The following is a 19847-nucleotide window of genomic DNA, read 5'->3' as shown; positions in this document are numbered from 1 at the left end:
GTGGAGAAATTCACGCAAGGTCCGACAAACATTCAAATTCCTGAACACCCACAACAATATGACCAAAACGGTCATCGTCGTCAAGGTTGACGCACATAAAAATTGTGTGTTAATAAACAATAACAAGACATTAAAGCCATCGAACCATGCTCATATTTTCTTAATTGAATCATCAAGAATGCTTAAAAGATATTATTACCAGTTAATAACTACTACTTCTCGTGAGAAGAATTCAAATTAACAATTCAAATAAAGTTGCTATATGAAGAATAGTTAAAGTATTTGTAGAAATTACTATAAAAATCCCAACTTACGTAACTAAATCTAGGTAGTTTTAAGATTTGTTACTTAATTTATAAATGAATCAATTGAGAAAGTGAAATTATTATCAAAGATATAAAAGTCTTAACTTTTGTAGCTAAATCTACGTAATATCAAGATTTGTTACTTAATTTATAAATTATTCAATTCAAGAGTTGAAATTAGTTATCAAAGATATAAAATTCTTATTTTTTGTAGCTAAATCTACGTAGAGTTAAGATTTGTTACTTAATTTATAAATGATTCAATTCAAGAGTTGAAATAAGTTATTAAAGATATAAAATTTTCAATATTTGTAACTAAATCTACGTAATATTAAGATTTGTTACTTAATTTATAAATTAATCAATTGAGAAAGTGAAATTATTATCAAAGATATAAAATTCCCAACTTTTGCAGCTAAATCTATGTGGTGTTAAGATTTATTACTTAATGTATAAATTATTCAATTCAAGAATTGAAATTAGTGATCAAAGATATAAAATTCTCAATTTTTGTAGCTAAATCTACGTAGTATTAAGATTTGTTACTTAATTTATAAATGAATCAATTGAGAAAGTGAAATTATTATCAAATATATAAAATTCTAAACTTTTGTAACTAAATCTACGTAGTGTTAAGATTTGTTACTTAATTTATAAATGATTCATTCAAGAGTTGAAATTGGATATCAAATATATAAAATTCTCAATTTTTGTAACAAAATCTACGTAGTATTAAGATTTGTTACTTAATTTATAAATAAATCAATTGAGAAAGTGAAATTATCAAATATATAAAAATCTAAACTTTTGTAACTAAATCTACGTAGTATTAAGATTTGTTACAAAGATATAAAATTCTCAACTTTTGTAGCTAAAACTAGGTGATTCAAGACTTGAAATTAGTTATCAAAGATATAAAATCCTCATTTTTTTGTAATTAAATCTACGTAGTATTAAGATTTGTTACTTAATTTATAGATTATTCAATGCAACTGTCGTAGCTAAATCCGCGCAATGTTAAGATTTGTCACAATACATTCAATCCATAATTTCTCATCTTTTGTAGCTCTAAAACTGCGTAATTTTGAGATTAGTTACGTAATAAACTAAGGCACTTACCTTTACAACATGTAAGTCTCGAAAGCAATCTAGATTGCGTAAACATACGAAACAATAACATCACATAACAAATCAAGGAAAGAATCAAAGAAGTCCGTTGCAGCGTCGATCAAAAAAAAATCTTGCTCACCTTCACTTCTTTTCTCTTCACTAAAAACTCTTCCATTTCTCTAATTAGAAACAAACAAACAAACAAAAATAATAATAAAAAAACGCTAATTAATCAAGGAATTGTTTTAGCGGCAAGAAAAAGGTAAATCCATCATAAAAAAAAATTAATGATATAAATAAAAAATAAAATAATATTTATAAAAAAAAATCATCTATAAAGTATAATATATATATATATAGAATTTCTATTATTTTTTTTGTAACTCTATATATCTCTGTCTCTCGTTTTAAATACACTCTCGGTAAATATTTCCTATTGCAGCGGATTACAATCAGTTTAAGTAAATTAATTAATTAATTTAACATTAACAAAACAAACAAAAAAAAATATACGTGGTAATTTAATTCCCTAATGCAGGGGGGGATGGGGGGATGAGGGTTAAAAGTCGGAAGAAAAACAAAAGAACGTGCACCACCGCGCGCGGTATTTGAGAATCGCAGTGTACACACTACATAATTAATTTAATACAATTTTGCATTTGTTTCTTTTCTATACAATTATTAATTGCACTTCGTTCATTTTTGTTTTTTGTTGGGATCGTCCCATCCTTTTGTTTCTTCACAAGAAAATATTTACGAGCGAGCCGTACTATTATTTCGTGTCCTAATTAATTGTTTAGTGATAATTAAATTAAAGAACGAATAAAGTTAAGTTAAAGAATCGCATAATACTATTAGTTCTTATTTTCTTTTTCACTTCGTTTCTTTCACTCATTTCGCCTGGAAACGAAGGGAAAAAAACACATCAAAACGAACGAACGAAAAAAAAAAATTATATATATATATAAAAATTATATAAAAGAAAAAAAAGGTCAATTCGCGCCATATTCCATGCTACAAATGATATTTACAAAAGGGAAAGGGTTTAAATTGTTCGCAACGCCACATTCTCGTGTAGATCTGCGCTACAACTCGAAAAGTTACTTAAATAAAAGAAAAGTAAACAAGTCTTGAGGGGGCGAGACTTTAAATTAAACGTAATTAATATTAATTAATTAATTAATTTAAAAAAAAACAGAGATTAGTGTACGTGAGTCTATGTATAAAGTTTATACTGAAATGAGCAAAATGAATCCGTTCCGCGTGAGATCGAGTAGTCTTTGGATTTCACGTGAAACCGATTGTCTTTTCATTTTGCACATTGCACGCTGCACGCATCAAGCAAGCTATAAAGCTGACGTGATTTTTGTTTTTTGAGAAATATTACAGCAGATCCAACGAAACCGAAAATTTCAAAAAAAAAAAAATTAATACACGAAAACAAACGGTAATCCTAAAAACAAAATTTATCACATTTTCTTGCATGCCTAGTCCTAGTTCCGAACATTGTTAGTGGTCATAGTGATTATAATAGATTCGGAAAGAAACGAAAATTAAAGAAAAAATTTTTTTTTAAATTAAAAGAAAAGAAAAATGTATCAAAATAAATCCAGAACTCAATCCGAGTAAGTATATATACTATATATATATATATAAATGCAAATGAAACGAAATCTCATCAAGTCCACTCCACCTTCAATTATTCATTCTCCTCCTTTCTCTTATTTATAATTATAATTATTATTCTGTTTAAATCCACTGTTCTCTTTCTATATATCCTGCTATTATATAGTTAATATACAAATAACAAAAATAATCTTCTTTTCATTAATTATGTACATTATCTTTTAAAATACTATGTTAATATTATTATTATTATTAATAATTTTTTTTTATTCCTCCGTCCGGTCTCTCAATCTCTCTTCGTGTCTTTCTCTCGCTATATATCTCTTTCACTCTACGCACTGGCCATGCATATATATTTATATATATATAATGTGTATAAACGGCTAATCTATATTCAACAGATCATATACAGGTGGTGCTGTGTTGGTGGTTGTTGATCTTTCTAAAGAAAAAAGAACACCCTGTATACAAAAAATTATCAACAAATGGCCTAACAAAATAATCGTTAATTCGTGTGTATATCTCTCTCTTCTTATACAATCGTTTCATCTACATTCATCGTCTACGAAAAATAAAAAAAACAGACGAGGTTTTTTGTTCAAATTAACGCCCCCACCGAATTCCACCTTACTATTTACACGCATCGAGCGGAGCGGAGCGTTAAAACGAATAGGGCGTGCAACCTGCACACCCCGCAACCCTTTTTAAGGCATATTAAGTAGTTTGGTCGACGTTTCCATTCTGCTTGCATCATCCGAGAAAAGTATAATTTAATAAAAAAAAAAGAAAATCCTTTTTTTTTGGCAAAAGAAATGGCACTAAATGGCAAAACAAAACGTTGTTGTGGGAGGAGCTCGATCCTCGGAAATATTCGGTGCGCATCGTTTTTTTTTTTCTCTCTTTTCTTTGCCCTTGTTAATACGACGCGAGAACGTTACCGTTAGCTGCTGGCACCACGACGGGGTGCGGGTTCTGCGGATGCATGCTCAACGTCTGCTGAACGATCGCCGCCCCCGACGTTACAGGAAGCGGAGGCGGCTGCGTGACCTGCGGTATCTGCACGTTGGCAACGCTCGTCTGCGGCGGCTGCGGCTGTGTAGGCGGTTGATGGTTGGCGGCGTTAGGCCCGTGCTGAGCTGCTAAATTCTCAGCGGCGTGCTTCTTCAAATGCCTGAAATAATAATATTGTGTAATCATTTGTGTTTTCATTTTCAAATGTATCGTACCTCAACATGTTGCCTTTTTCGACAAAGGTGCGACCGCAATCCGGGCAGGCGTGCGGTCTTTCGCCGCTGTGTGAACGCCTGTGCGACACCAGATGCCCTTTGCACATAAAGTCTTTATCACATAAATCGCAGCGGAAGGGCCTCTCTGCTGCAGCCCCCTTGTTATGCGACCTTTGATGGAAGAGCAGGTTTCCTTTGAGCGGGAACGATTTACCGCACTCGCCGCAACTGAACGGTCTCTCGCCTGAAAGTAATCCAGAAATTACGTGCGTAACTCGATATTACTTGGGACGCACCTAGAAATTTACCTGTGTGGGATCTCATGTGATTGATGAGTTGCTCCTTCCTCGTGAACGGTTTCGAGCACACGTTGCAGCAATGCGGAGTTTCGCCGGTGTGCTGCCGCAAGTGGTTCGTGAGATGCTCCTTCCTCGTGAACGTCTTCTGGCAGAATTCGCATCTGTGTGGAGATTCTCCGGTGTGTATCCTGACGTGGTTGGTCAGATGTTCCTTCCTGGTGAAGCTCTTCGAGCAGAACGTGCAGCGATGCGGAGACTCGCCGGTGTGCTGCCGGACGTGGTTGGTGAGATGCTCCTTTCTGGTGAAGCTCTTCGTGCAATACGTGCACTTGTGAGGCGATTCCCCGGTGTGCTGACGGACGTGATTGACAAGGTGATCTTTTCGCGTGAACGCTTTCGGGCAGTAGCTGCATCTGAACGGGGTTTCTCCAGTATGTTGACGCACGTGGTTGATCAGGTGCTCCTTCCTCGTGAAACTCTTCGAACAGTAACCGCACCGATGAGGCGATTCGCCCGTGTGCTGTCTCACGTGGTTCAGCAAATGCTCTTTCCGTGTAAACGTTTTCGAGCAGAAGTCGCAGCGATGGGGCGTCTCACCCGTATGCCACATGATGTGATTCGTGAAGTGCTCTTTCCTTGTAAATGATTTCCCGCAAATCTCGCATCTGCATAAAACAAAACAAACACGTAAAACATTTTAAATAAAAATCACTATTTCACATCAAAAATGTTGTTGAAACTCACCTAAACGGCGTATCATTCGTATGTGATCTCATGTGATTTGCAAGATGTTCCTTCCTAGTGTACTTCTTGGCGCATATGGTGCACTGATGAGGAGTCTCACCTGTATGCCACATCACGTGGTTCATGAAGTGCTCCTTCCTTGTGAAGGACTTCTTACAAATTTCGCATCTATGAGGAGTCTCACCCGTATGCTTCCTCACATGGTTCACCATATGCTCCTTCCTCGTGAACGTCTTTGCGCAGTATTGACACCTGTACGGTGTTTCACCTGTGTGACACCTGGTGTGATTCTCGAGGTGTTCCTTACGAGCAAAAGACTTCCCGCATAACGTGCACGGGTATGGTTTATCCGTGGTATGTCGCTTCATGTGACGCTCCAAAGAAGCGGCGTTCGCAAACACGTGGAAGCAAACATTGCAGGTGAACATGCTACCTCCTAGGTGGCATTTTCCGTGCCTGCTCAGCTCCGTGGAGTTCGTAAAAGCTTTCCCGCATACCTGACAAGTAAATGGCTTTCGTTCAGTGTGATAACGTCTGTGCACTATCAACTGGTAACGAAACTGGAACATTTTTCCACATAAATCACACACATGATTACCTGCGAAAACACAGTATTTATCAGAAATGATCAATCAGTTCAATGAATCAAGACGTACCTGTAATCACAGCGGGTGGACTGTCGGTGCTCAGCCCGCTGGTCGATGCTTCTTGATCATTATCCATTTTCGGCACCACCGCGATGCTGTTCACACCCTGAAGACCGCCCGGATTATTCTGCACCAGATTCCCAGCGCCTCCCGTTATTTCGCCTTGCAACTTTCCAAACACCTCGTGGTAGGCCAACAGCTGGTTGATGTCGTCGACGTTCACTTTGTACATGCTCTGCACCATCTCAGCAGCTCCAAGCGTTTTGGCCAAATCTTGATCTTGAATACCTTTTTAAGATTAATAATAAGTCACCAAATGTTTACGTTACGCAGCAAGAAATACCCAACAATTGGAAATTTCCTTGCGAAACAACACACTCACCGGCTGATATCTTGACGATGCTTCCATCTGCGGTCCGGACGTCCATCAAATTAGTTTTAATATCGGGCATACCGAATTGGCCGCCCAACAGTTTCGTGCAGTTCTGCATGACCTTCTCATCTTTGATCTGCATGCCATCTGGTCCAATGTGCTCATCGTTCGCTTGATTACCTTCGCCGGTATCCATTCGAACAACGTTATCCAAAACCTGCTGTACTTGCATCTGCTGGATCTGCTGTGGCGTCAAACCTTGTTGCTGTTGTTGCTGCTGCTGTCCCATTTGGGTATTCTCATTCAGCAACTGCGCTTGCACCAATTGAGAAGCAATTATATCTTTATGGTCTTTGCTATCTTCAATTACAGAAACCATGTTATCTTGCACTTGCACTTGAACCATATTCTGTTGCTGCGAAGGCGGCGGTTGCTGTTGTTGTTGCTGCTGCTGCTGTTGTTGCTGTTGTTGTTGCTGCTGCTGCTGTTGCTGTTGTTGCATTTGATTATGTTGTTGTTGGGAAACCATATTTTGATTTTCTTGTTGCTGATGGTTGATTTGCGGATGTCCGTTCTGCTGCGATTCCAAGTGCATGGTCGTTGGTATCGTCAGATTTGCCGGCGGTACTTGCGAATTATGCAGTAGCACGTTATCAGGCGGTATTAGTCCGCCGTGTTGAGGCATCATCGATTCCTAAACAAGATTTCAATGCATTCAATGTGTGTTAATAATTACTTATTATATAACAAGAGAACATTATTGAAAAATGTTAACAGATTCTTAAAAATAAAGATCAGATTTTTTTTTTGTTAAACAGATCTTTCTATATTCACTTTAAGATTTCGTACACATTAAAATAAAAACTGCAAAAATCAATAAGACTTCAGGGTGTTCTTTAAATTTTAAGGACGTACTAAATTATGACACACTAGCCCATATAAATACTAAAATAAACTTTATCCTGCAGACTAATGCTTTTATAATTATACATACACCGCTGAAGACGTCCATTTTCATTTTATACAAAAATTAACTAGCGAATAGTGTAGATACAAACAAAAGCACTTATTTCAAAAACGTACTCACAAATAACTATTACATGTAGGAATGAATCTCCCACAAAAGAATTGCAGGGAACCCCCGAAATTACTAACAAAGCGATCAAGGCAAAATTTTATCTAAATTATTTTACAACTTCTAAGAATATGCCAATAAAAATGCGAAAAGCAGTCTAGAAGTATAAACATATGAACGTTAACAAATTTATCTTAATAAAAATGATGACTCAGTGTCTTGAAATAATACACTCAAAATTAACAGTCACTTCATTAATACTTGGATTCAATAGGATTGTCACATTCTTATATAGATGATTGAGACATCTGTAAAGCAATGGCATTATTAAATTATAACACAGCATGGGATATCCATCACCACAGTCCATAACAGTTATAACTCAATGAACTAGAAAAGTTTCCTAACAATTAGCAATTTGCGTTCTGTTAATCAACATTTAGTTTAGTGACAAATTATTTAGAATATACATATAACATAATTAGTTGTTTGAATGAATAATCCTAGATCATGACAATGTCAAGATTGGATCATGAGGTATTTGTAGTGTGTATACCGATAACTAACATTGCTTATTGTAAAATGCTGATACTGTAGAATAACAGAACAATTAATAAAGAAAATAAGTCACGTGTTAGAGTTCAATTGGTTGAAAATAGTTTAACTAATTAAAATTTATCACAACAGTCTAATTAAAAGCAACGAATAGTGGTATGAAATTAGTTTATGGTAAGTGTATTGCGAATACTACCTTTTGTGAAGTATTAACATACTGACATGTGTAGTTTTGTTATGGTGCATTAATGAATGCTTCGGCATAAATATAATCTTAAGATTGGATAATCACCTGTGAGACTTTGGGTTGGTTTTCAGGCTTCGCAGATCCTGGAAGGCCATAGACAGCAACTTGTGGTACGGGTCCAGGCAGCAGGTTGGTGAGCACCCAATACTTGGCGACACTACTCAGAGCAACCGCATTCAGAGCTGTTGTGTTCACCCTTAGGTCAGTGGCAGCCGATGTGGTGATCGTTGATGGTGGCCTTTGGTTACCCTACAATGAAAACAAACAAACAAATAGGATTGAGTGAGCATTATGTTTGAGGGGGAGGTTGAGAACATTGCAATATGGGTACAAGTGCTTACTTCGTTGGAATCTGTTGGGGGATGCGAGGCGGCCAGCGAGTGGTCACCCGGTTCGTTCGAGTTCATCTTGGCGAAAACGAATTTGAAATGATTATTATTACTACAAGAGTTGTACAGAGATTATTGCTGTGTGGGAGGAGGAGGAGGAGAGGAAAGATTGATGGATTGGATCAGAGGGGGGTTTTTTCTTTCTTTTTTGATGGACTATTGTATGTATATAATAAATGTATCGTTCGGGTCCGGTCTCACTCACAGGGGATGATAATCAAGTCATGTTTTCCTCGCGTCCAGTAAAAATCACGTGAAACAAACATCGACGACGGCCGCTGTCATTGTTTTCCGCTCGGCCGTGGAGGGACGCGAAGGGAAGCCATTATGAAGCAGTCGAAACACCACACACAGTTTTCGGCGGACAAAGAGAGGGGGGGGGATCTGGGAAAATTCGGGTATTTCCCGGCGTTTCGCGTGGTCCGCGGTCACCGACGTCGCGACGCCCCAACGCAGCGCACCTTCGCGCTCATTTACGCACCTCTCCGGCTCCAATTAGAGAAAATCTCGACAAATTAACACGGCGAATCTCAAGACAACGGTCGCGGGGCGCTACAAACAATAAACAAACTAAGATGGCAGGATGCCACTGCTGCCAACGAACGCCGCTCCGAAGATCGACGCCGATCCAATCACATTCTCATTGCAAACCGGAAAACACAATCCGGAAGCGAAGATTTCCATCGTCCGCACATTATCTAATCCTAAAGCCTAACATTTATCCTTCTAAACTAAAGAGAATCAGTTAATAGCGTACTTACGCACGTTGGTATCACTGCCTTTTGCGCATCTCACAACGTCTTTCTTACAATTGAAAAAAATCTCCTCCACATCTTCCTTCCAGCACATCTCTTTCAATTTACAGGTGTTACAAGCATTATGCACAGAGGAACAACCATTTTCGTGCACTCATGAGAAAGCAATTGTCCTATTTCAAACTTTTCCTTTGAAGCGTGCAGCATCTCCAAATCCCTGGCGCCAAATTCAAATTATGCGCTTCTCACGTTAATCTTATATTATATGTAAATCCCATCAATTGATTTGCATAATCAATCTGTTATTCAATTTAAATCTTACATCAATTGCTTTATTAATTGCAAACAATAATTGATTTTTATTTAAGTCTTAATCAAAGTTTTAATTGTCTATTAATTAATTACCAGTAATTATCAAGTGGATAGTGTTGCTAGTTGAAACCATAGTAACGAATAATACGTTCTATGGAAACTATACCTAAAATAACAATAAGCTTAAATCTAAACGCGTAAATCACAAATCATGGACGGATTAGTTACATAAAATTAAAGTGATATTACTCATTAACCATTTCCTCTACAATCTCCTCCTCATCATCCTCATCAACTTTTCCGACTTCATCGACTTTCTCCGCGATCGGCACCAACGAGGAGAGCGGAATCCCGAGTCCTTTAGCCAAAGCTTCCAATATATCCTTGTTAACATAATACGTGACCGAAACATTGGTGGTGGCTGCGAGCACCTGCTTAAGCTCCAGGAAAAGTTGTCTGGCCTCTGGGAAACTCTCGTTCTTAACGCAGATCTGTATCATGAGCGCGTATATATCGCCGCGACGCACCGACGATTCCAAATCTTTACCACCAGAGATCAACAGCTGCTTACATTGTGTCATACCTAATAGAAAATAGATAAACAATCACAAATTTATTGCAATCCGATATTACTTACCAGTTTGCAGATCACCACGTTCGAACAATCTCTTAATATCGACGAATCGTTTGACGAACGTCAACTGATGTTGCACGATCTCCGTGGCTCTGCGCTGCTGATTTGCATCTCTCGGTTGGGTAACCTTCGCCAGACACCTGGACGCCTCCGTCAAAGCTCCGTAAGCTTTCTCGTAGTTTTGGAACTCATCTATTTCGACTTGCGCGCAAGCCACGTAGAAGTTGGCCAACAAATCCATGGCTTTACCCTTCGAGTAGAACGTTATTATATTGCGCAGAATCTCCGGCTGATTCTGCCAGTCTAGGGATTGTAAATAATTTGCGGCCATTATGTAAATCTCACGTTGGCGCGATACGCCAGCAAAGAAAATGATTTTATCCGTATCTCCCGATTTCAGCAAAGCTTTCATAGCTCTAATCTTATCACCGGCTTGCGTAAACTTCTTGGTGGCCAGATGGTAATTCCCTTGAGCCATCAGACTTTCAGCCAAATTCTCCAAAACCTTTATACGCATACCGTCTTCTATCTCGTCTTTCTCTGGCGTCAGCTTCTCCGATAGATCCTCGTTGAGTTGGACGTTATGCTCAAGACATACGGTTATAGCCTCGACGTACTTCCTTCCTACAGCCAAAAGATCAACGGCCCGATCGTACTGTTCATTGGTGACGAAATATTCAGCGCATTTCTTGATCAGCGCTGGATCGGAATCCGCATCCAATTCGGTTGCGATCTGTTGCAACGTATCGAATTGGTGCGTTCTGAACGCCAAATCCAAAGCTTTATGTAACATACCTAAAAACAAATATATAATCAATATTTCTTATTTTAATTCTAAAAATTTACCAGCTCGATGATACAGTATAACTGCTTTATCCAGAGTTTCAGTCTCCTCGAAATACCTGGCGCATTCCAGCTTCTCCCTGTTACCAGCCACTGAGCCAATATTCCACAACTCATCAACCAAGTTATTTTCTTTACATAATCTAACAGCGTTACTGTAAGCGTTTGCTCTAGTAAAGAAGCCGACAGCATCCTCGATGTTTCCCGTAGTTTCGTAATGTCTGGCCATGTGGTAGAAAGCGGCTTTGTCGTTCCCCGATCGAGCCAAATCGCTGGCTCTACTCTCTTCGCCCAAAAAACAGAGAACTCTAACCTGCGAGTAAATATCACCGGCGTTCGAATAAATCCGCAGAGCAGCGTTCATATCTCCTTGCGATTCGATGTATTGACCCCACCATTTCAGCAATTCCCTAAATAAAACATTAATAAAGTTGAATTTAATATTAATTGAAACACTAACGGATCAGTGGTCTTGGACATGTAGCCTTGTAGTTGCTCCTGCTGATCCATCAACATCCTAGGAACGTCGTATCTATGAGTGTTGGCTTTTTCATAGTGAGCAATGGCTTCTTTAAAATTTCCCTCCAACTCCATGTTCTTCGCCCAAACATGTTCGGTGTGCCTCAGATGTATCCTGTCTTTGGTCTGAGCCACAGCAATAGCCTCGTCCATTTTATTTCTATCGCGATTCAACTTATTCAGAAGATCGTACCGTTCGCACTGAATATACAACTGCTCAGCTTCTTCCTGCAATTAATATTTAGCTTTAACACATCACTACTTTGATTGGACTTACAAGCATTCCTAATTGCACTGCAAGAACCGCCAATTTAGCCTCATGCGGTAAAGAGGAATCTGACATTGCTTGTCTTAATAATTTCGCAGCTCTTGCGTTACCCATATGTCCTAAACACACTCCAGCCACATCCAATCTTCTAGTCTTCACGCACATCCGAGCCAAACTGTTCCAGACTCCGCTACTTTGTACCAGCTTTATAGCCTTGAACGCCGAATCCATATTTCCTAAAAATTAATAGAATTGAAATAACATAACGATTGCAAATCTAAATAAGTACCAATGCTCAAGTTATAGCTGAAATCTAATACTGCATTCTTCGTAGCCGCATTGCAAGTCTCCAATCCCACGAAATCGTTCATCACCAATCGATCGACGTTCAACTTATGCAGAATCGCTATGTACGGTGTAGCAACACCCAGCAACCTAGCATCAGCATGTGCGGCCCTCACGTCTTGTATGCATATACCCTTGTCCGTAGAAAAGAACATGCTGACGATAACTTGCTCTTCGCTCTCTAAACTTTTACTTTCTGAAAGCAATTTCTCGATACTCGTGGTTTATAAATATCAAAAATCACAACTTACTTTCTGGTCCTCTCGTTACTTTCAATTTCCTCGCATTGCAAATCAACAATCTCGGATCATCAACATCCCATGAACAGCCCAATGGGACTCTATCCGTGCAGACTTTATCGAAGCCAGAGCGAGTCAAATCTGGATCATCCTCTTCCTCCTCATCTAATTCGGCAGTAACGTCCTTCCGGAAATCGTAATTGACCATTGCATCATTCTCGACGTCCCAAACGTACAATTTACCATCGGGAATCAAATTCGCTGCGGCTACGGTCAACGCAATTCTAGTGCCGTTGCTGTTAGACTTAGCCTGGATGATCTCTCCGAAATCCGGACACATGTCGTACATATTCCTGATGCTAGTCACCATCTTCGGTTCTCTATCGGAGATATCGTAGATTTTCAGAAAACCTTCCATAGTAAATATCGTTAAGAAATGACCGCACACATCGATTCCTAAAAAATATGATTTGTATTAGTTTAATGATATAAATAATTATGTTGATTACCTATAGGTTCTCCTTCGTTGGAAACTGTGGGTATATTTGATAAAACACCTCCATTTGAAGTTCGTATTGTAACGCCGCTAATATACATAACTACGACGTCTTTGCCGTGCAGTTTGATGGTTTCGTTGTCGCAGGAGAAGCTACTCATTAACGTTGCGGTAAGGTTCGATACTTTCTTTTTATCCTTCTCCTCTTGGTTACTCTTGCTCTTCTTAACCACTCCATAAAGACAAATCGTTTTCCCGTTTGTTGCCGCCAAACACTCGTGATTCACTGATAAATCCGTCACCTGTATATCCAGATTCAACACCAGATTATCTTCTCCGGTTTCCAGGAGGATTTGAGAAGCGTTCTTCTGCGTAGCCCACATCCTCTCGCTGAACGCCACCGACAATCCTTGCTCCTTCATTATGTAAACCCTAGTCACGCAGTTGACGCTCAGGATGGGATTTCTAAGATGTATCGAGCCCCAATGCACCTGCTTAACAGTACCGCTAACACTGCTTATCGTCTTCAATTCCCACAGCTCCTCGGCTTCCTTTCCTTCAAATTTGCTTCCTTTTTGCACCCAGAAGTAAATCCTACCAGCGTTCGTGCCTGCACATAAAGTATGATTTAATTTGCAATACGAGATGCAAGTGAACATCTCGTTGATCTGCTTGCTAATTTCGTCGTTGCTGCCGTAGTTCTTCAGCGAGGTGGGAAGTACATAATTATCATTGGAATCCACGTCCCAAATACGAACTGTTAATTCTCCGGTTAGTACAGCTAGACAACTTCCTCCAGCCCAAATCAAGCCTTGATTAGCTGTTGCTCTAACACCTTGCGCCCTACCGCTCATCTTCACCTTTACCAGCTCAGTCAGATGCCCTTGGAAATCCACCTTGAAATGACCTATGGTAAACCCATCCATCATGATGATCAAAGACTCGGCATTCTCTTGGTACAAGATGTAACTTAAGGGAGTTCCTTCCGTGTTCAGCACTTCGGTGCAAGCACCGGATTGGTTCACGTAATACACCGAACCTAATAGAATTAAAGAATTAATGAAACTGTAAAATGTAAACTTTCGGGTTTTTACCTAATTGCGTTCCAACGAAGAAGCATTGATTATCTGTACCATCCTGGACACGGAACTTCCTGGCCGTAGTCTTCGGTCTCCAATTGCTGAAGAGATCCAAAGCGTGCTCATCTCCATTAACCGCCGCCTTCGCGAGACCCTCAACATCGTACTCAAAGTGAGTTTTCACAGTTAAGCGAAATGTTAGATGAGTGACGGCTTCTTTTAAATCGTGATGGAAAGCTGTAATCACCTGTCCTTTCTGATCCACCTTCCATCCCACCATTGAACCTGTCTACAAACAAACAATTATTATTAATAAACAATTTTGTAATATGCAAACAATTAATTAAACTTACAGCATCACAGCTAACCAATCGTCCTCCCTTCTCACTGAACTCCAATAAAGTCACTGGTGCTGTGTGCGGACCATTCACCAATAAGAAATCTTTGTCAATCCCATTCCAGATCCTGATCTCTCCGCTCTCCCATCCTGTTGCCAGGATGTTGCGATCCGGATGCCAGGACAAGGCTGTGACTTGGGAGACTGCATGGTAAGGGCAATTAACATCGTGCAAAGGTTCGCCCTACAAGAGAATCCCAATTAGAATGAAAGCAATATTGATTCTTCATGATCGATGCTCACCTGGTCGTCGAAGATGGTGACGAATCCACCTTTTTCTTGCGAATAACTGGCGACCGCAAGAAGTGGAGCGTTCGGGTGCCAAGTTTCGTTCGTCGAAATCGTCCCAGATTCCGGAAAATTCACGGGATTTTCAAAGTACAGACTCATCGTCGCTCCTCTTCTTCAGCACATCTTTGTTTACAAACAAGTGCATCACCCTGGCAACCACCTGTATACCTGCTCTTCAGCTACTGTATGGAATTAGAGTTGCATAGTTAATTTTACTGATTCGTAGAAATATTACAAATTAGTAGTAATTTGCTTTACATTTCATATTTACATATTATATTCATAAAATATTTAAATGTAATACAAATCTAATACATTTTCTGAACTATATAAATTTGAAATAATTATAAACAGAAAAACTTTAAAAAGGATATATTTATTAAGAAATAATAAAGAATCACGAATTTGTTTTTCTTATATTAAGAAAAGTTTACAACTAAAAACTATAAACAAAACAAAAGTTTAACAATATAAAAAGCTTCAAATTAATTTAAATAACGAAAAAATAATGATTTAAATACTGCTAAATATAAATTAACGTTTATATAGCTATTACATATAATATAAATCACATAATAAATATTTATAAATACTAAAAGTTTTGAATTTAAATTTATGTGTATATTCTGTTGCCTATAATAAATATAGAAATTAAATATAAAATCTTGCATTTCTCATTTAAAAATCCACAAATTCTTATAAAAATAGAAAAGAAATAAGGATAATTATTACATATATTATAATTCACATCATAATTACTTTAAAAATGTAAAGTTTTGAACGATTTATGAATTGTGTTTATTATGTTGCCTACGTATAAATATATGAAAATACGAATCTTGTATTATTTCTTTCATATAAATCCGTAATATATTAAGAAAGACAAGACAATAATAAATCTGCATTAATTTTACTTAAATTAAGTAAATTTGATGGGAAAAGTGAAAAAAAAATAGATGTTTTTTTTTGTTTTATATTACTTAGTATATATAATATATATAAATATAACAATAAAAAGAACTAGAGTCTAATTACAACACACGTATAAAAAAATAAAGCCTCAAAATATGTTATCGAAGTAAATTTAAAAAATTTTGTTTCTCCGCTCGGTATCAATCAATCAATATATTCCGTGTATATAAATATATATATATCTTATAGTTTTTGTTTCTGCACACTTAAAGCTCTCGAAAAATATTTAGATTCGTTTCCTAAAGCTAAATCAGAGTTTTCTTTTGTTTTTACAGAGTGCTCCGTATTAGATAGATAGAGAGAATGAGAATCCAGTGCGTATTATGTGTGTGTGTATGTTTTAGATGAACCCAAGTGCGAATGTAAGTAAAAAAATTGGTCTATGATGGCAGCCACGACTTAAATTCCAATATTTTAGTAGACTAATTGTAGAGATGAGGTTTGGTGACAGGTATATAGTGAGTAAAAGCAACCCTGATGCGAAGCCTGCGTGCGAACGTTCAGCTTCTTATTTCCATTTAGTAGTCTCCTCTCCAGGTGAGAAGGGAATCGATCATGAAGACGACGCCGTTGACGATGGCCAAAGCACCGGTGGCTAAACCGTAATCCCTAGATTCGGATTTCCATCTGTTCTCATAAGCTTTGATGAGGAGAGCGCCGGATGCGATGAACATGGCGCAACCGACCAAGCAGTAGAACACGTCGATCCTTCTGGTGATCGGAGAGGACAACAAGTGACCTGAAAAAGAAACAATTATAAATCACAATTTATTAATTTTGGTGATTCTAAGTCTATAATACCTGAGAATCCTCCAACCAGGATGATGATGAAGCCCACGTAGGCTCCGATCGAGACGAAATCGGTTGGTAAATCACCGGTTAACCCGTTCTTGTACATCAGACCCAAGCAGGCCACCGCGAGAAGCTGAAACAAAAACAAATATTGTTGTTACCATGGTTTTCAATTTTTTTTATTTCATCAATCAGCAAATCGACGCAATCACACGATAAACGAATTTTGTTTATTTAACAAAAGATAAGCCATTTCGGTGACACAACTTCAATTCTTTACTTTACGTAAACGATTTAGTTGTTTATTTGTTTTTCACTCATAATTTATAAAATTCATTCGTTATTTTTCCATACATTCTGTTGTAAAATCAATTTAAATTTACATTATTTACAGAATATAACTTAGATTGAAATTGATTTTATATTAGAAAATACTGAGAATTATCGATGAGCGAATGATTTATTAATACATCAATTACGTCAAATTCAAATTTAGAAAAGTTACTGCTCTGCAACTTTAATGACTCTGGTGTGAAAAGTGTTACAAATATGTACATTAATTTAATAGAATTAATGAATAATTAATTAAAGTATGATCTAAATAAAGTTGTTTGTATGTAAATTGGCAATTAAGGTGTATATTTATAATTATATTTTTATATGATTCGTAAATTACGTATAGATGTCACTCGACAAGTTTACTTATGAGGTATGCAACATTAGTTAATAAAAGGAGACTTGAAAAGATGACTTGATTATGTAATTTTTATATTTACAAAATTACTTATTTTATACATAATAATTGCCAATATACGTAAATATTAGTTAATATAAACATATAATTATCCTATAGATGTCATCTGACTCGTTCAAATATAATGTATGCAATTTTTTCATTAATCAAAATTGAAGTTATACAATCTTTAGGAATTCTTCAGTGAAGTAAAGTTTTCGTGTTTTTACGTCGATGCTAATTGAAATGATGCATGTTTGCCGAAGCACTAATTTAATTGAAAATAGAATTAAAATAACAAACCGATGTTTGTTTGGATCTATTTTTAAGTCGTCCGAAAAAAAAAAACAAAAGGTCGCTAATAAATAGTGGAGCAACGATAATTCCCGGAGCTGCTGATGATGAAGGTTCACCGTTCATCCTGAGCATATCGAAATTCTTGCATGCTGACCGCATACATCATCGCTCATCTATTTATAATCGCATTGATATTCCGCGTTAGTGCGTTAATTACGTAATTAATTCAGTGCGTTTCTTGCGCGCGCGTGATGTAATCGTCCACCTAAAAGCGCAAGGTTATCCAACCTAGGATACGTGGTTTCAAGACTATTTCTTTCGAACAGGAAACCGCGCTTAATCGGCCTCCGCAAGGCGTACGATTTCCGCTGCTCGAGAAGTGCCATGAGATAATCGCGTAATGATGTCATCGCCAGAATATTTTCAGATGTAAAGCGATGAAATTAAGAAGCGCGACCTTCCAAAAAAAAACCGCACAAAGGATGTTAAAAAAAAGAGAGTTTAAGTAGGCTACGGCTAAAAATAATGGTCAAAAACAAAACAAATTTAAGCGTTTATCCTGTCAAATGAAATCACCTGGCAACGAATATATTTAGCGTTTAAATCGGAACACACTTTGTGTTGGATTATTTATTGTAATGCCTAGCAACGAATTTTATTGTATAATAATGCAAGTAATCGAAACTTTGGATAACGCCTGCTCGATTTCTAATCTCGTTATATTTATCAATGAAGTTATATAAAGGAACGAGAATCGTTACGATTTGTTGAGAAAAGTTTTATGATGATGACTCAAACTCTATTTGCGTGAATTATCATGCCACGAAAATCCAAAGGTCAGAACGGCCGACTCGTTTGATAATAAATAAATAAAGAAACGTGCAATTTTATTCTTCTTGAATTCGCAACAAACATGGAACAGATGGGATCTATTTTCGTTCTATTTACGCTGTTTGAGGAAAAACGAAACCAGAAGAGCATTGCTCTTAACTTCTCGTTGTTATTTGTTCTTCAACTCTCACAGGTAGGTGCGTATTGCGTAGAATCTGCAGGTGCAGACGAGAAGAGAAACGCAACAGATTTCAATTGAAAGATTGCGTCAATTTACGAATAAACCGGTTAAAAGGCCAACAAAAGGATGGTCTGTTGAAGGTCGTTAAAATAAACCATCATCAAAAAAAAGTGTTTCAATTCATTAATTGATATGTTTTTTTTTTTGCAATTAAACTATTTTAATTTATGATTTAATTAAAAAAAAAATAAGCAACAACTCACCAGTTCGAGGAATTTGATGACTGATAACCTGACTACGATTGCCATTGTTTATTTATGTTTTTTTTGTTCGGGTCCTAAAAATCCTTGCCTCCTCGGATCGATGCGTCCTGCGATGATGTCCTGGGCGAAACTGAGTTTCAGACAAGTGCGCCGCCTACTCTATTCCTCCCCCGACTCGATCTTTCCCCTCTTTTTTTTTTCTTTCTTGTTTCGTTTCATTTTGTGCTGTCGTTGTTGTTGTTGCCGCCCGGCGCCGCAGTTTTCCCCCCTTCGTTTCGTTCCGTTCGGAACCGTGACACAATTTCCATGGATGATGATGATATCATCGGCGGTAATAAATTCCGAACGACGAATGCAGAGAGAAAACAAAACTGAATCGAATAAAAACAAGTGCGCGAAACAGATGAAATTGGAACAATGGAAAGGACGAGGACGCTAGATCTAGATTGTACAAAGCTTTTCCGGTTTTCCTTTTTTCCCCGTTAACGAAGGAAATTAGCAGATGGTGCATCATTTATTCAGATGCGCTCGATAATGCGACGATCCTCCTCCTCATCATTGATCCAATCCAATTATCTTTCCGATTTCCCATCACGAAAACTCGTTAGGGAAATGCATAGAGAATTATGAAAAATCTTACATTTAGTACAATTTTTCAACAGAATTGAAATAAAAGCAAAACGTTGTGAGAGTTTCTTGAAAAATATTTTCAAAGGGAATAAACTGGGAATTCACTGGGAATAAACTAATTCTTTGAATTACATTCAGTTAAGTGTATACAAATATGCAGGTAAATCATCTTTTTATACGAAATTCTTAGACGTTGCTGCATCAATGGAAAAGATACACCTTCGCAAGTTTTTTTGGGCGTTGTTGACAAACAAACAAAAGAAATATCATAGCAGTAGTTACCAATTGTTTTAGACATAATGTGTTTAAGTAATTAATGATGTTTAGCACGTGCGCCTTAATTAATAATACTCCCTAGATTCCCCAAACATTCA

The 19847-nt window shown here is 37.4% G+C and overlaps 2 protein-coding genes across 2 annotated transcripts; both read right to left on the bottom strand.

The window, feature by feature from the left end:
- Positions 1-2120: 2120 nt before the first annotated feature.
- On the bottom strand, positions 2121-14940 carry LOC108569776 (intraflagellar transport protein 140 homolog). Its single transcript, XM_017931460.1, has 19 exons — positions 14727-14940; positions 14440-14667; positions 14102-14375; positions 13021-14046; positions 12524-12967; positions 12217-12468; positions 11937-12163; positions 11601-11887; positions 11144-11550; positions 10301-11092; positions 9913-10246; positions 8549-8666; positions 8253-8456; positions 6340-7024; positions 5967-6245; positions 5311-5908; positions 4564-5231; positions 4268-4511; positions 2121-4212 (listed from the first exon to the last, which is right to left on the bottom strand). The coding sequence occupies exons 1-19, from the start codon at positions 14871-14873 to the stop codon at positions 3957-3959; spliced, it is 7470 nt and encodes a 2489-aa protein (XP_017786949.1). The 5' UTR covers positions 14874-14940; the 3' UTR covers positions 2121-3956.
- A 1203-nt stretch (positions 14941-16143) lies between these two features.
- On the bottom strand, positions 16144-19124 carry LOC108569777. The gene is made up of 3 exons (XM_017931461.1): positions 18844-19124; positions 16548-16671; positions 16144-16485 (listed from the first exon to the last, which is right to left on the bottom strand). Exons 1-3 carry the CDS (start codon positions 18886-18888, stop codon positions 16265-16267), a joined length of 390 nt encoding a protein of 129 aa, XP_017786950.1. The 5' UTR covers positions 18889-19124; the 3' UTR covers positions 16144-16264.
- Positions 19125-19847: the final 723 nt, after the last annotated feature.

Source organism: Nicrophorus vespilloides, unplaced genomic scaffold, assembly GCF_001412225.1.
Source record: "Nicrophorus vespilloides isolate i.1.1-1 unplaced genomic scaffold, Nicve_v1.0, whole genome shotgun sequence".
NCBI classification, from domain to species: domain Eukaryota; kingdom Metazoa; phylum Arthropoda; class Insecta; order Coleoptera; family Silphidae; genus Nicrophorus; species Nicrophorus vespilloides.
Note: the sequence above shows the minus strand (reverse complement) of the source record. Positions and strands in the feature narration are given on the sequence as shown.

Excerpts from the sequence above, each read along its gene's own strand:
- LOC108569776 (XM_017931460.1), bottom strand. The coding sequence starts at position 14,873 with ATGAGTCTGTACTTTGAAAATCCCGTGAATTTTCCGGAATCTGGGACG. Across the intron at positions 12,968-13,020 it reads CAACGAAGGAGAACCTATAG|GAATCGATGTGTGCGGTCAT; the intron begins GTAATCAACATA and ends CATATTTTTTAG. Across the intron at positions 8,667-9,912 it reads GTAGAGGAAATGGTTAATGA|TCTGTACAACTCTTGTAGTA; the intron begins GTAATATCACTT and ends ACAGCAATAATC.
- LOC108569777 (XM_017931461.1), bottom strand. The coding sequence starts at position 18,888 with ATGGCAATCGTAGTCAGGTTATCAGTCATCAAATTCCTCGAACTG. Across the intron at positions 16,672-18,843 it reads TCATCAAATTCCTCGAACTG|CTTCTCGCGGTGGCCTGCTT; the intron begins GTGAGTTGTTGC and ends TTTTTGTTTCAG. Across the intron at positions 16,486-16,547 it reads CCTGGTTGGAGGATTCTCAG|GTCACTTGTTGTCCTCTCCG; the intron begins GTATTATAGACT and ends TTTCTTTTTCAG.